At 39.0% G+C, this 14,404-nt stretch overlaps 1 protein-coding gene and 1 long non-coding RNA gene across 2 annotated transcripts; one reads left to right on the forward strand and one right to left on the reverse strand.

Moving 5' to 3' along the window:
- Nucleotides 1-764: 764 nt before the first annotated feature.
- LOC122654551 (protein HEAT STRESS TOLERANT DWD 1) lies at nt 765-13,585 on the reverse strand. The gene is made up of 12 exons (XM_043848681.1): nt 13,435-13,585; nt 13,111-13,274; nt 12,910-12,988; nt 12,113-12,301; nt 11,858-11,956; nt 3,560-3,728; nt 3,334-3,440; nt 3,059-3,198; nt 2,895-2,967; nt 1,922-2,037; nt 1,237-1,354; nt 765-1,110 (listed from the first exon to the last, which is right to left on the reverse strand). Exons 1-12 carry the CDS (start codon nt 13,480-13,482, stop codon nt 979-981), a joined length of 1,434 nt encoding a protein of 477 aa, XP_043704616.1. The 5' UTR covers nt 13,483-13,585; the 3' UTR covers nt 765-978.
- Nucleotides 1,446-12,353, forward strand: LOC122654553. The gene is made up of 3 exons (XR_006331928.1): nt 1,446-1,721; nt 10,565-10,568; nt 12,341-12,353. It is a non-coding gene; the product is annotated as an uncharacterized LOC122654553 (long non-coding RNA).
- Nucleotides 13,586-14,404: the final 819 nt, after the last annotated feature.

The raw sequence follows: 14,404 nt of genomic DNA on the forward strand, positions 1-14,404 counted from the left end.
GTGGACATTCCGTCATTTTCTTCCTCCAGGGTTGTAGAAGAGGGCGGCCTGCAAAGGCAAGTTCGCTTTTTTGAGAGCAAATGGTCATGGATTCCAGTCTGGAAACAACCTCAAAGGCAGAGATCCACCCAGATCTTGCAGTGGCAAAAGCCTCGTACAGAGGTTAATCCCTTTTTTTTTCTAGGGTTTTGGAAGATCATTCAAGCCTATAGAGTAAAAACTACTTGGTACGTATATTCGAATGAGTGCAAACTGCCAGCCAACATAAGAACGGACCTTTATCCCTTCAAATACAGTACACCCTCAAGTGCACCAAAAAAGTACATCTGACGGTACACATAACTTGAGGTGATAATTTTCCCATAAGAACTCAAGTGATAACGAATTTTTACCCTCTCAAGGTCCGTCAAGTACAGTTATCCGGTGCCTCTAATAAGAGGGGGTTGGACCCCACCTGGGCAGTGTTCTGGCAGGGGGTTAGGTTGTCATTTCTGGCCCCCCTATGAAAGAAACCGGACAACTATACCGGGCAGGGAACCTGAGAGGATAAAGATCCAAAAGGCCTAGAGCTCATTCTGAAACAGCTTCTATACTTCTCTATTTTCTCACTTCAAAATGCATTCCAGTCCCAAAATCCAACACAGCCTTAAGTTTCTTCAAGGTGCATTTTTAATATAACCAATATCTATTGCAAAAAAACTGTAACTAGTACTTCACACGACTGCTACAACCAATTTTACCCAAGTTCACAACCCCAATCCACCAAGCTCAACCCAATTCCAGCACTTACCTGGCATAAACCTAAAGATTTTAAGAGAATGGTGCAGTTTCAAACTATAAATAGAACTTACAACTAAATATGACCTCAGAAGCAAAATTCTTGTGACTCGAAACAGATGACCTTAGTGCTAGAGATTCAATAAAATATCAGATCTTGGTGAGAGAGACAGAAAATTTTATGGGAATATACAGGTAACTTCAAGAATCAATAGATGGAAGAGTATTTTCAATGTTTGAGGGCATCAGGATATTGAAACCATCAGAAGCAGTAGATATAAGCATCCCTGGGATCTGGGCATGCCAGTGTAGTTCCTTCAAGTCTTTCTGACCCTGTTTGACATTCCAAACATAAGATCGATTGAGAAATAAAGATATTAGAAAATTATCACCACGCTCAATTTTTATTTTTTTTGGGTTTGGGGGGGGGGGGGGGGGGAAGAGTGGGATTCAAGGTACCTGATGAACAAAGAGCAGCTGTGGAGGCAAATCTTCGGGCGCATTTGCTTGCTCCTTCATGCTAGCTCTGAACTCAGCCTCTTCTTCATCATCTTTTTCCAATGAAAGATCCCAAATCCTGGTGATTTAGAACCACAAATTATTACAAGTCTCTTAATTGGACAGAATAACTTTAAAAGGAAGAAGGTAGCAGAATGGCCATGTTGCTGCGCTTTGCAGCACAGCCCATCCAATTTGGGTCATGGCACATCTGACGTGGCAATTTCCAGTGTGGATAGAAATGGTCCATCTTGAATTAGCTACAAGGAAAATTTGGTGGTCAAACTCAAAATATGGCCAACTTGTAATGGATTGTTCCCCCGTATTTTCAACAGTTCCTATATTTTTGGCTTACTTCGACTTTTTAACCAATCATTGACCTTAGTTTTCTCCATGTATAATTTGGATTGGATTGAACTTTTGTAGGTAGATAGGGAACTGTGGGGGTCCAATTGTACACCAAATTTGGCTGTCAGGCTGACTGCCACATGGCTGAGCAGACCATGTTGCCAAAGCTAGTAGCACAGCCATATCACAGCCATTCTGCTACTGCCTACTCAAATTTATTAGTCAACAACAAAAAAATAAACTATATCTATCTGCTGCTATTATTCTGTTAGTAATTCGCATTCAGTTATTTTCATACGTCAGCTGATTGTCTGATGATGAGACGGCCAAAGTTGAGGGTTCATGTGGACTCCATTCAATTGATGTGATGGGGTGCTTATGGTATTCAAAATGTGCAACCATAGAATCTCCATCCTACACACACAAAAAAAAAAAAAAAAAAAAAAAGATAAAAATAGTAAGCATCCAATAAAAAACGGGTAGTCCCATTTGAAAAGAACCTCTTACAATTTTAAGTACTGGCAAGCTCAACTATTATTAACAATTCCCTAACAAACTGCAAATTCATTAGATCCAGAACTGGTAAAAGCACTTGAGCATAAAGAGTGTACAAAAGTTCATGCAAGACATGAAGGGAGACAAATCCCAATGATTAAAAAAGAAAATGCAATGACAATCCGTGAGTGACTCAGAGCTTATACAACAACAGCCAATGAGCATCCAGGTGAAGCTTGACTCGCATTGATCATATGCAGGATCAGAAACACCACTTGACAATCTACATTCTCCATATTTAAATTGTTTACAATGTCAATAGCATGATAAGATTTCCATAATCTTTCATTCAGAGAGTTTTATTTTTAAATAAAGCTTGACAAAGAAATCTGGTTCCCCCCTACATAGAAATAGACAAATCCTCCCAAAATGCATCAACCATTTTCAGAATCACGAACTGGAGATGCTAAATGCAGCATGATTGATTTTCCTACACGGCAACCTTCCATGCCATTTGGGTGAAGATATATGGTGAAAATACCATTACAAAGAGATTGGCTAGGATGTACATCAAGAATTGCCCTCATAGTTAATAATGTTGGAGTAGAACATGAACAGAGAAAAATGAAAAATTCAACAGAAGTACTGTAGTAGTCACAAAGGTGAGAGTAAAATATAACAAGCATACTTGATAGCAACAATGGAAGCCAGCAAAAGTCAGCATAAAAAACATCACCAATCTTTAAAAAAACAGCAGTGTGAAAAAGCGTCATTACCTTAAGCAATCTAAGATCACGGATAGAGAATGTGCCATCATCACTTCCAGATGCTAACATACAACTAGCCAGCCTATTAAGATGTGAACATGTAAGAGATTATAGAATGGTATATATATACATGAGAGAGAGAGAGAGAGAGAGAGAGAGTAATTCCAAAATACCGGTTCCATGAGATGACATTGACATCTGCATTATGTGCCTTCATAGAAGCTGCAGGTGATTTTCCCAACCGAGTGTCCCATATAGCAATACTACCATCCACGGAGCAAGAAGCAAAGACATGAGGTTCTGTGGGGCTCCACTGCACAGACAAAAATTACACAAATTTTATTTATGAAATAAGAGTAACAATAAAACCCTTTCCCCACCAAAGGATAGTAGTTAGTCACTATAGTTAAAGCTAAACAGTTATTCGTCCTCAAGTTTGATAGTGTACTTGCAGGTCTTCAACACTTGCAGAGTGCCCAATAAAAGGATTAGCTTCAACATTCCATGTCGCACTGGATGAAGGCTCCCATAGGTGAATAGAATTCTTGCAATCCCCTTCAAACACATATAATATTTCCAAGCATAAAGATTGTTTCCTTTGAAACTTTAAAAAAAAAAAAAAAAAAGGTCCAAGATTCTCAGAAAGACATTCAACTCAAGAATTATGAATCTACCAGATACAAGCCTTCCAGGAACAAGAGGACTCCAGTCTATAGCATACCCCTCGTCTTTGTGGCCACCAAACTTGAGTAATGGAGCCTGAGTAAACACGTTAGAAGCTCCCCTGCTCAATTCTGTTTCTGATTCCGCTAAAAAATTTAGATGAGAACTAAAATCCCAAATCTGCAAAAAGAAGTAAGATGTAGGAGTGTTGGAAACCACATCAGGAACACAAAAAAGAGGTAGAGAAAAAGTCGGGATGCAAGAGCAGGGTGGACCGGGGGGGAGTTGCTAGGGAGAGAGGTTAGCAATGGTCATAGTTCAAAATCCCGCCGAAATTTTGGCCAGGCTGAAACAAGATGCTATGCCAAAATGAAAAAATGCAATATTTCGGAAATTTCAGTCATCTCGTTTCGGAAATTTGGGAAAGTTCGGTCTAAAAAATGCACCGTTTCGTCGAAATTTCGATTATTTCGGTATTTTACACCCAGAAATGGCCAAGCAAAACTCATAGAAAAAATACAATATCTCAGCGAAATTTTGGTATCTTGGAAATTTTGGTCTGGCCAAAATGGCCTTCCGAAAAGAGATTTAATACTATGGCAATAGTATCCCTAGTACTAAATAAGTATAGTTTCTAAAGAATGATGATGCATAAGCATCTCTACCTTCAAACAATTGTGTCCTCCCATATTTTTCTCAGAAAATTCATATTCCTAGCCCAATCCGTTCCTAGCAATTGATGCTAACCCTCCATCCAATCATAATCTTTTTGTTGTAAACCTCATTTTTCTACCAATAACAACTTGAAATCTTAGTTGTAAATATTGTACAGTTACAGCCCAAACTATGCAGTTTGGTCCGTAAACTGAAACAACTAAGTCACTAAACTCTGGACAAATTGGTTTGGTTCAGCCAGATGTGGCTATTTCACCCAAAATCTTCTAAAACATCTTTATATAATGTTTTTGCAATACTTAAAGATTGAACCCAGATCTTAAAATGGAAATATAATGATAATAAATAGTGTATAATACAATGGGTAGGATAATCTTGGACTTAAAATGTCAATTTTAGCTTAATTCTGTTACATGTTTATTCATTCAATATTTTGTCTAACATATACTACTGTGACCAAATAATGTACACTATCTAATATTTAATAGTATGACTTATCAATGTTGTTTTAGCCCTAATGCTTCACTTTAGCTTTTTTTTGCAAGTATTGATTAAGTGTTTTGCCAAAAAAATTCATATTGGCTTTGAGAGCAAACCAAAATGGCCACCAGAACATATTTTACAATTAAGCCTTTATTTTGACCTTTTCCTCTCCAAGATTCTTTCGTTGTATTCAAGAACTTTCTTTCTCCATAAAGGTTAACTTAAATCACAAAAATAACAATTACATGCCCAATCAGGAAACTTGTCCATTAATTTATGCTCGGTACCCACATGGGTAGGATATTATAACTAACCCGATATTGAAGATACAAGCACAAATCTCTTGTTACCATTTTTATATTAACACCCCAAAGTTTTACAAGGTCTCAAAACTTTAACACATCATCTCGTTAAAAAATTCAAGACCTAACTCACAATGTTCTCAATCAGGAGAGGCCTTGGCATTGTTGTTGTTGTTGTTTAAGAGGGGGGGGGGGGAATAGGGAGGGGGGAAGGTACCAGCCAGGAGACTCGAACTCGAGACCTCTTGGTGAGCATAGGCATGAAGCACACCACGGTTCACCAACTGCACTAGGCAGCAGTTGGTACCTTGTATACTCTATTTATTCTTTGTTTTCATAAAATCTAGGGTAAATTACACGTCACCCCTTGGTTTTCAAATGAAACTCAAATCACCCCCTGGTTTTTGAAAATACTCATCCATCCCCCTCTACAGTAACGGTGTTAACTTAAATCAAACCAAAAAGTGAAATTACAAATTGAACCTCAAATTTTAACTTTTCATTTTTTTTTTTTCCATTTTCACTTTTCATCTCTCTCCTCTTTCATGATAACCTCTTCCATCTCTCTCTTCCACTCTCAAAGAAGCCGCCAGAGATGGAGATGTCCGAGCCAAACATTGGAGAAGAAGTCTTGGGTTTAAATCTTGGAACAACGAGATTTTTATTGTTGATTTGGTTCCTGACCTGTTTTTGTTGGAAATTAGATTTTTCAAGTTCGTTGCCTGGATTGATCCTACTGAAGAAATCGCAGTATGAGCATCGATAGCCCTAGGGAAGGGGAGAATTAGGGTTCTTTTCTGCGGTCCTTGGATTTCCATGGGCGATGGCGGAGCAGTCCACGGCGATGAACTCGTCTTCCCCTTCCCTGCTGACCCTTCTGTGATTCTTCTTCTTCTTGTGCCTTGATCCATTCTCTGTTGGAGATTCGTTTATGGTGGAGAAGAATCGAACATTGTCTTATTTTAAGACATTTAGTAGTGGAGAAGAATCGAACACTGTCTATTAACTTCCCCCACAGTACCAAAGGTGCCAATCCTCTCATTCCATCTTCTTCCCTCTTCTTCCCTCTTCATACCGTTGTCTCTGCAACTTCGCATTCATTCAATGGCGTAAAGAAAGCTAAAAATCCTTGCGTGCCCGAAACCTGTAGTAGGAGAGAAGAAAGAGACAGAAACATTCTTTGTACAAGCTTTGAGCAGTATCTCCATCACAGACTTTTGGGTGCGCAGAGATCAGTTACTATTCTGTAATTCTTCCATGTTTATGACTGATTTCTCCATTAGTAATCCTAGGAAAGCCTGGAGAACTCTTCGGTGGTATCTTCAACAGCATCCATGTGATCACCGCTGCTCTCGCCTTCGTTAAGATGAGCGACCCCGCTTACAGAGTCGAAGCCACTTCGCGTCTCCCTCAATGGAAGCGACAACTTGGCTTCTTTCACCTACAGAAAATCCAATCCCTTCAAGATCGGAAACTGAAATTGATAAGTTTTCTCACTCCCAAATGTTTAATTTCTTCATAATTTTCTGCTCGTTCTACCGATTCAAAACATTCTCTAAAATAAAAATATCATCTGTGATAGTTCCTCTTCATCTGCTTCGTTCTCAATGATCTCTTCTTTTGATCTCTTATTTCATTCCATTTTCCGGAATGAGCAAGAAATCATTTGCAAATCCCAACCCAATCCCACTTTTGATGTAAAAAAAAAAAAAAGAAAGTCAATTCCTTTTCAAGATTCTCTTTTCTTCTAATGGCTACTCTACTGATAGTTATTATAGTATTTACAGAAGATAAATCGGACTGATTTTCTTTGGTCATCGTTTTTAATTTGGTTTTTACTCCACTACTTGTTTGTATATAGAATCACAGATTTTGAGCTTCCGCAAATTTTGGTATCTCTTCTTTGGGTTTTGTTTAGGGTTTCTATTCTTCTTTGAGAGAGAGAGAGAGATGCAAGGACCGGTAGCGGTGGGTTTAGGTTGCTTTTTGCAGGTTGGATCCATGGTTGATGCAAGAAGAAGGGGAAGAGATGCAAGGACCAGTGGCAGTGGGTTGCAGGTCATATGAGGAAGATGACTGATTTTGGGGTTTTTAGTTTCAAGGGTAAAATCGTAAATCAACACTGGTCAAGGGTAGTTTAGGAATTTAAATTTATTTAACTGACTGACATCATAACTTAACAGCATTAAACTAACGGTAGGGACTAATTTGCAATATCGAGGTCTACTACAGGGGGATGGATGAGTATTTTAAAAAATGAGGGGATGATTTGAGTTTCGTTTGATTTTTAGGGGGTGACGTGTAATTTATCCTAAAATCTATTATATATATATATATATATATATATATAGAGAGAGAGAGAGAGAGAGAGAGAGAGAGAGAGAGAGAAAGAGGAGGACCTTGGCGCAATGGTAGGGTTACTCCATTGTGACCAATTGATCGCGGGTTCGAGTAGGGAAACAGCCATAGGAATTTTCTTATTTGCATCCCTTAAGATGTCAAATAATTTGTACCTTATTTTTGGCCCTTTTAGTGTAAGGCACTTTCTTTCTTTCAATAAGGGTAAATCCTGTCATTTCACTTGTGTACTCGGAAAATGTGAAAAGATAATGAAAGCTTTTGATAATGACATAATGATAAGTCACTTTCAAATTTTTGAAAACCCTTTTTTCAAATCATTAGAAGCTAAAAAATTGGGGAAGTTGTGGATTAGAGTAATGTTTATTCCATCATTACCTACAACATATTAGAGAACTGTTTCAAATTCAAGCTAACATGAGGCAGTGAACTACACCCATCTCATGATCATTTGACTATTTTTGTATCATATTTGCCAAAAGAAAAAAAACTGTGTTAATAATTAGAGTCATCTAGGGTGCCCTAACAAAGATAACATTTAGTGCAAGTTTGGAGAAGCTTCTACGCCTTCAGAGTTCCAAAAACATTTCCAACCAACACTTTTGGAATCTTTACTGCATGAGCCCAAGAAGCTGCCACTGCCCACCTGATCCTATTTTCATGTCAAGGATCAGTTGTCCAAGCAAACTCTTCTTTCGGAGTCGAGTAAGAATGGGCTCTACGTCATTCCATCACCTCTTGCTCCTCCTCCATCAGTCCACCTCACTGCCGCTTCCTCGTACGATCGATGGCACCATCGTTTAGGTCACCCACATGATCGCATCCTCTATCTCATGCTTCCTGATCAACGGCCTCCAAAGTCTCCTCATCTATGCCCTGCGTGCCAGATGGGAAAAGCAAGTCGTCTCCCACTTCGTGAAACTCTCTCCCGTAGCACTTCCCCCTTAGAATTAATTTTCAGTGATGTATGGGGACCCTCCACAACTGCCTCTTCTGAAGACAACCGTAACTTAATTATTTTTGTGAACAATTTTAGCAAGTTTAATTGGTTTTTTCCCCCCTTAAATTAAAATCTGATGTCTTTTCTACTTTTAAGTGTTTTCAAGCTTTAGTGGACCTCCAGTTTTCGTGTACTATCAAATCCGTTCAAACTGACTGGGGAGTGTATCGTTCCCTCTCCACCTTTTTTGCTACCCTTGGCATTAATCATCGTGTCTCCTTCTTACGTACTGCATGTGTATCTTATTTAATAGTTAATTAATATTAAGCAAGGTACTAAAACTCGGAACTCGGTACCAACTCGGTCCCTTGAAAAACCGAGTCGAGTCGAGATCTCACCGAGTTGGTGCATTTTTTTTTTCCCCGACTCGAAGCCTCAGCTCGGTGAGTTTTAGACCTAGTTTGGGTTTGAAACTTGGTATTCAGCCTATTTTAGGCTATTTAAACACAATGACACTATCAGATTTTGCTAAAACAAAGTCCAAATAGGAGTTGTGTACCGGTCAAACTTAATTTGGTGTGCACGAATGCTGTCAAAATCGCTCTGAATGAAAATATTTTTCTTGGACATCAAAACAAATGAATATTTTACCGCACTTTTGGTTTTTAGCAATGTTTTACCATATTAAGATTTATGGAATTTTTTGATTTGAGAAAAACCCCAGCATTAGAAAGTTGAAAATTGCACCTACCGCCAAAAATCCAGTTTTTGTTTTTGAACTGGAGGGTTGACTTTTTTTCCTTTTGGAATTTGATTTTTTAACTATTTTTATTGGATTCAAATAGGGGGTATTCGCTTATTTATGAATAAAATCTTAAGTAATTAAATGATATTAGGCATAAATAAGTGTCTGTCTTACTTCCTAGCCTAAATAAGTGTCTGTATACCAAGGTTTGCATAGATAGGTGTCTGTATACCAAGATTTTCCACCAAGATCTCGAGATTTGGCACTCATATAAAGGAGTTTGGGTCGAGATTCTCGAGATCTCGAGAACTCGGCGAGATCTCGGTCGAGTTGTTGCACTTTTGCAACTCGTATGCCAACTCGTCTCGGTTTATAAAAAAACCGAGAAACTCGCCGAGATCTCGCGAGTTCTCGAACTATGATATTAAGTAGTTAATTAGTAGTAGTAAGTTTATTGAATATTAAGTAGTTAATTAGTAGTAAGTGTGTAATTAGTAGCAACCGGATGAGTTGAAGAGAAAATGTAGGAGAAGTTGCAGGAGTGGGAAGTGGGTAGTTGTAATAACCAATTATTCTACGTGTATTTATTTGTGAATGGTGAAATAGAAATCAGACTTTGGAAAATTGAAACTTATCTTGAGTTTATCTCATAGTTGTCAAGGCATCGCCTTGTTGGTGTCGCCTTGTTTTTCAACCCCTTCGACCGCCTTAATTCGCCTAGGCGCCTTAACAACTATGGTTTATCTTGAGAGAGGCCGGCTACCTACCAACAAGCCAGACGCCCCGACTTCGTCTGTAAAGTCCCAAATTTTTCTCTTCCTCTTTTTCTATCCCTATTATTTTATTTTATTTTCAGATTATCTTGCACGGAACACTCCTGCCCTCACACACATGAGCAGCAGGGGACTGTTGAACGTCGCCATAGGCTCATTACTGAAACCGGCATTACTCTCCTCTCCTATGGTTCTGCCCCACAAGCTTATTGGGAGTTGGGACCATGCTTTTGAAACTGCCGTCTATTTAATCAATAGGACGCCCTCCCCTGTTACAAACAACCTCTCTCCTTATCAACTTCTTACCAAAACAGTGACTGACTACTCTTTCCTTAGGGTTTTCGGTTGTCTATGCTTCCCTTGGCTTCATCCTCATAACCATCACAAAATGGATCCTCGTTCCTCCCCTTGTGTTTTCTTAGGGTGCAGCCCCTCTCACGTCGATTACCGGTGTATGGATCTTGTCACCCATCGCATTTAGTGGACGATTTTAGCAAGTTTATTTGGTTTACTATCCTGAGATCCTGATTCCTTTACTTCAACAATGAAGAGAATCATTACTTCTGAACTAATTTTAGTATTTAGATTGATTGGAGATAAGGAGTACAAGTTATTCTTAAATTTAAATAACTATTTTCACCTTTTCTGGAGTCTGCAAATACCCTATATCAACTACAGCAATTGATCCATTAGACTTTGCAGATCAGTGCAAACCATATCTTGATTGACTCACATCCAAGTCTAGTTTCACATGCTAGTGTTGTAAAGTGATATCTACCAAAGAGTTACACGTCAATCTCCATCAACGGTTTTCTGGTAATCTGAGCCAACAGACCATTGTACAAGGTTTCGATGAAATTTCGCGAAACGAACCGAAATATTTCGGTTTCGCAGGCTGTCGAAACAAAAAGTCTACGATACTAAAGAATCACATTGTTTCAACCAAAATTGGCAGTTTTGGCAAAATTTCAATCATTTTCCGGATTTTGGTATCATTTTGGTCAAACCTTTTGTATAAAATGCATGGTTTTGATCAAAATTTTGCAGTTTCGATGAAATTTGGACCATGTTTCAAGTTTCTATTTTGTTTCGCTAGTTTCAAATCCAAAGAGGGAAACTTCCTAGAAAACCTCGGTTTCGTGATTTTTTTGCCAAACTCCCATATCTTTCTAATGAACCATGAATAACATTTGGTACTTATGAAATGGTTTCTAATTTTATGTTTATTCATTCCTAAATCATATTTTAGTTGTTTTAATTGAATTATGTGTGTTCTAGTACTAAATTTTGTGTATAATACATCGTACAGTGCATCACGTACACTACCAACCTAGGGTCCAAAGCCAAAGTACCATATTGGAAGGAATTTTTGAAGGGTACAGCAAATCGACCAGGCTCAAAACCAAAACCGTGAATCATGCAACAGACTAGCCTGGTGGAGTGAATCTTTTGGAGTCCTTGTTCATTTCAAGCAATTTTCCACTGGCCATTTCATTCACGAATTTACTGTAACATATAGATGTTTCACCTTATTCAGAGATTGTTTGCCATGGCAATGAAATGGATCCTTCTAAGTAGGTTCATCTGAAAATTCTGTTTTCTTATAAGTTATAAAACTGCAGCAGAATCATATGCATGTAATCACTTTTTATCACTATTTTGTGGTATTGAGGGCCCATTACCCACATTGGTATTTACATTGTGTCACTATCACATGCATCTCTACATGTACAAGATTTGTTCATGAAGCATGAAATTCCTGTGTGTTTGTCATCACTTTAATATCAAATATATATACTGATCCATGAATCAAACAATAAAATCTTTTCTTTTGATTTTTTTAACCCAGAACATAAAACATCTCTTTTTTTTTGTCAAGTCGTGATTATATGATGTGAAAATAAATGTTCTTTAATTAAAACAAAAGAAAAAGAGGAGAAGAAAAAACAATGCATAAACCCACTGCTTGACCAAGGTGGAACGCAAAAGAGCATGTATATAGAGACTTTGTAGATCATAAAGATATATCTGACCTGCACATGACCTGTATCTGCCCATGATGCGCAGATATGGGGGGTTTGTGTCATTGCCCGTATGCGATTAACACATCCTTCATGTGCAACCTTGCGTAGCTGTCACAGGGTAAATTCATTCAAGAAAACTGGTAAGTCATAAGTCATTTCATAAGGCGAACCCAATAACAGGAAAAAGAAACTGCTGGTATCTGAGCATGAAGGAACACAACTGCAGTGCAGATTACTGAGAACATAACATTAGAAGAATAAAACCTGCAAAACAGGAGGCCCAGATCCACCATTGCCATCATCATCACCACCACCATCTTCATCGCTGTCGCTGCTATCACTATTCATATCAGTATCATTATCAGCAGATCGATTAGGCACTAACTCACGTCTTTTCCCAGATATGTTAGACACTTTGAATATTCCTATGGAGTTCCAGGAAGCTTTTTCCGCCTACAAAACAAGAAATTTAATGTGAAGATGTGATGGTAGGACCTGTAAACCATATCTTCAGAGCCTTTTTCCAACACCCCCCCCCCCCCTCATCCCCTTCAACAGTCCCCCTACGCACTTGCGCAACAAGAACTCAGCATGCTTTGAGTATTTTTATAGCAGCGCCCACCACTGGCAGATGGTATTGACTCAAGTGGACCAAGCTAAGAAGGTTAGAACTTCTGAATACAAAAAAACTCAAACTTTGTCACTAAGAATCCCTGACAATCTCAAGTAAGCACTCAAAGAGAATAAATAACTTAAGAAATTGAAAGAAAAAAAAATCCGTGGAAACCAGGACATGAGTTGAATTGGAACCTCCTCTCCCATGCGGACCACCCGGGAAACAAAATAAACTAAAGATTCTGAAATATAACATTGCACATAAGGATTGACCGACATCTGAAGTATACTTTGCCAGACTGAAAAACTATCAATTGCCGCTGATTAATAAATTTGTTTATCAGTTCACTCTATTTTGTGAAAATCGAAGCTAATTAGCAAGTTATCTGCTCCAAGTACACGAAAGACCGGGGGAGGAGAGAGAGAGAGAAACAAATGGAACTCACCTGAGTCCCTGCAACACAATACAGGGTGTGTGGAAATTCAGTCCGAACCAATCCCAGTGAATCACGTACGATGTCGAAGCTGCAAAAAAAAAAAAGAATTCAAGGGCAAAATTGAGCATAACAGAGAGAAAAAAATAAATGGAAAACCTGATTTTAAATGGATCCTTGGGAAGAAATATCGAATATTAAAGCGTAACAAACCTTAAGCATGGCCATCCAAGATGTAAGGCATGCAATGAATTGTACGCAGAAGGGTCACACTGGAGTTCTTCTCCCTCTTCTAGTTTGTCCACTCCCGGCTGCCATACCTTTGCAGGTAAGGAAGGTATTGAGGACGAAGATGGACCCTCCCCTTTCTTTGAACCCTGCAGAGTGCAAAATGAATTACGTTTACTTTAATAAACCTAAAGTAACTGATTTAACCAACTACATCTGAAAATACATGAAATAAAAAACGCAGGAAACAGAGAAGATTGGGCACAATCGACGCGTACAGAAGAAAAAATAAAGGATGTAGGAGAAAACCTTATTTTTCCGTTTGGCCTTCTTAGGGTTTTTTACACTTCGAACCATCTTTATTGTTGCTCGGAGGCGACTATCTACGTTCAACCTTCGCCGGCGGTGAAGGAGCAGGAGACAGCAGTCGTGGGGATTTGAGAGACTGAGGAAGTAGCAGACACCTCGTTGTCGTTGGAACTTGGAAGGTTTTAAGGATTTTAGCTTTTAGGGCTTAACCGGGTTTGCGCGAGCGGCGGGCCTCAGCCTAAAGCCACGCCAGGCCCGGCCCAGGTAAACCAGGCTTGGGTACCATTTGGGCCACACCAGCCCTTGTACTATTGGATTGTTTCTCGAGTCACAAAAAGGATTTAGGGATTGGATTGAACCGACTATTGGTGTCAACGGGTTGGGCCGGTTGGTTTCGATCGGGCCTAATCTGTCCCCACCAATTTAAGGTCCTCCACCATTTTTATCTATTTCGGTAATGTTGTGTGGAACAATATTGTGGTTCCACAGAGTAGGCGGAAAAAAATAGTCTCACATCGGATATGAGTAGGGATGTGGGTGGGTTAATAGACTTGGGCACCCTCTCCTTAATGGCTAACTTTTAAGGATGAGATCTACCCAAGTGCCTAACAAATGGTATCAGAGCCAATGCTGTGACAGGGTTAAGTGTGGCAAAGCCAAACTTGAGAAAAAGCCAAGGGTGGGGGAACCCAGTGTAATATGCGGAAAAATAGTTGAAAAATAGTCTTACATCGAATATGAATTGAGATATGGGTGACTTAATAGGTACTTCCGTACTTGGGCATCCTCTCTTTAACAACTAGCTTTTGAGAATGAGTACTACCCAAATCCCTAATTGGTAATTGGGCCTTGTAGGTCAAGGCATGAACACATTCTATTTGATCGCCCGGTTACTAGTCAATAATCGGGGGCTAAAGGTAATCAGGCTTTTAATGGGCTAATTGACTAATTGTTCCTTAAGCAATCCATA

This window comes from Telopea speciosissima, chromosome 3 (assembly GCF_018873765.1).
Source record: "Telopea speciosissima isolate NSW1024214 ecotype Mountain lineage chromosome 3, Tspe_v1, whole genome shotgun sequence".
Lineage (NCBI taxonomy): Eukaryota > Viridiplantae > Streptophyta > Magnoliopsida > Proteales > Proteaceae > Telopea > Telopea speciosissima.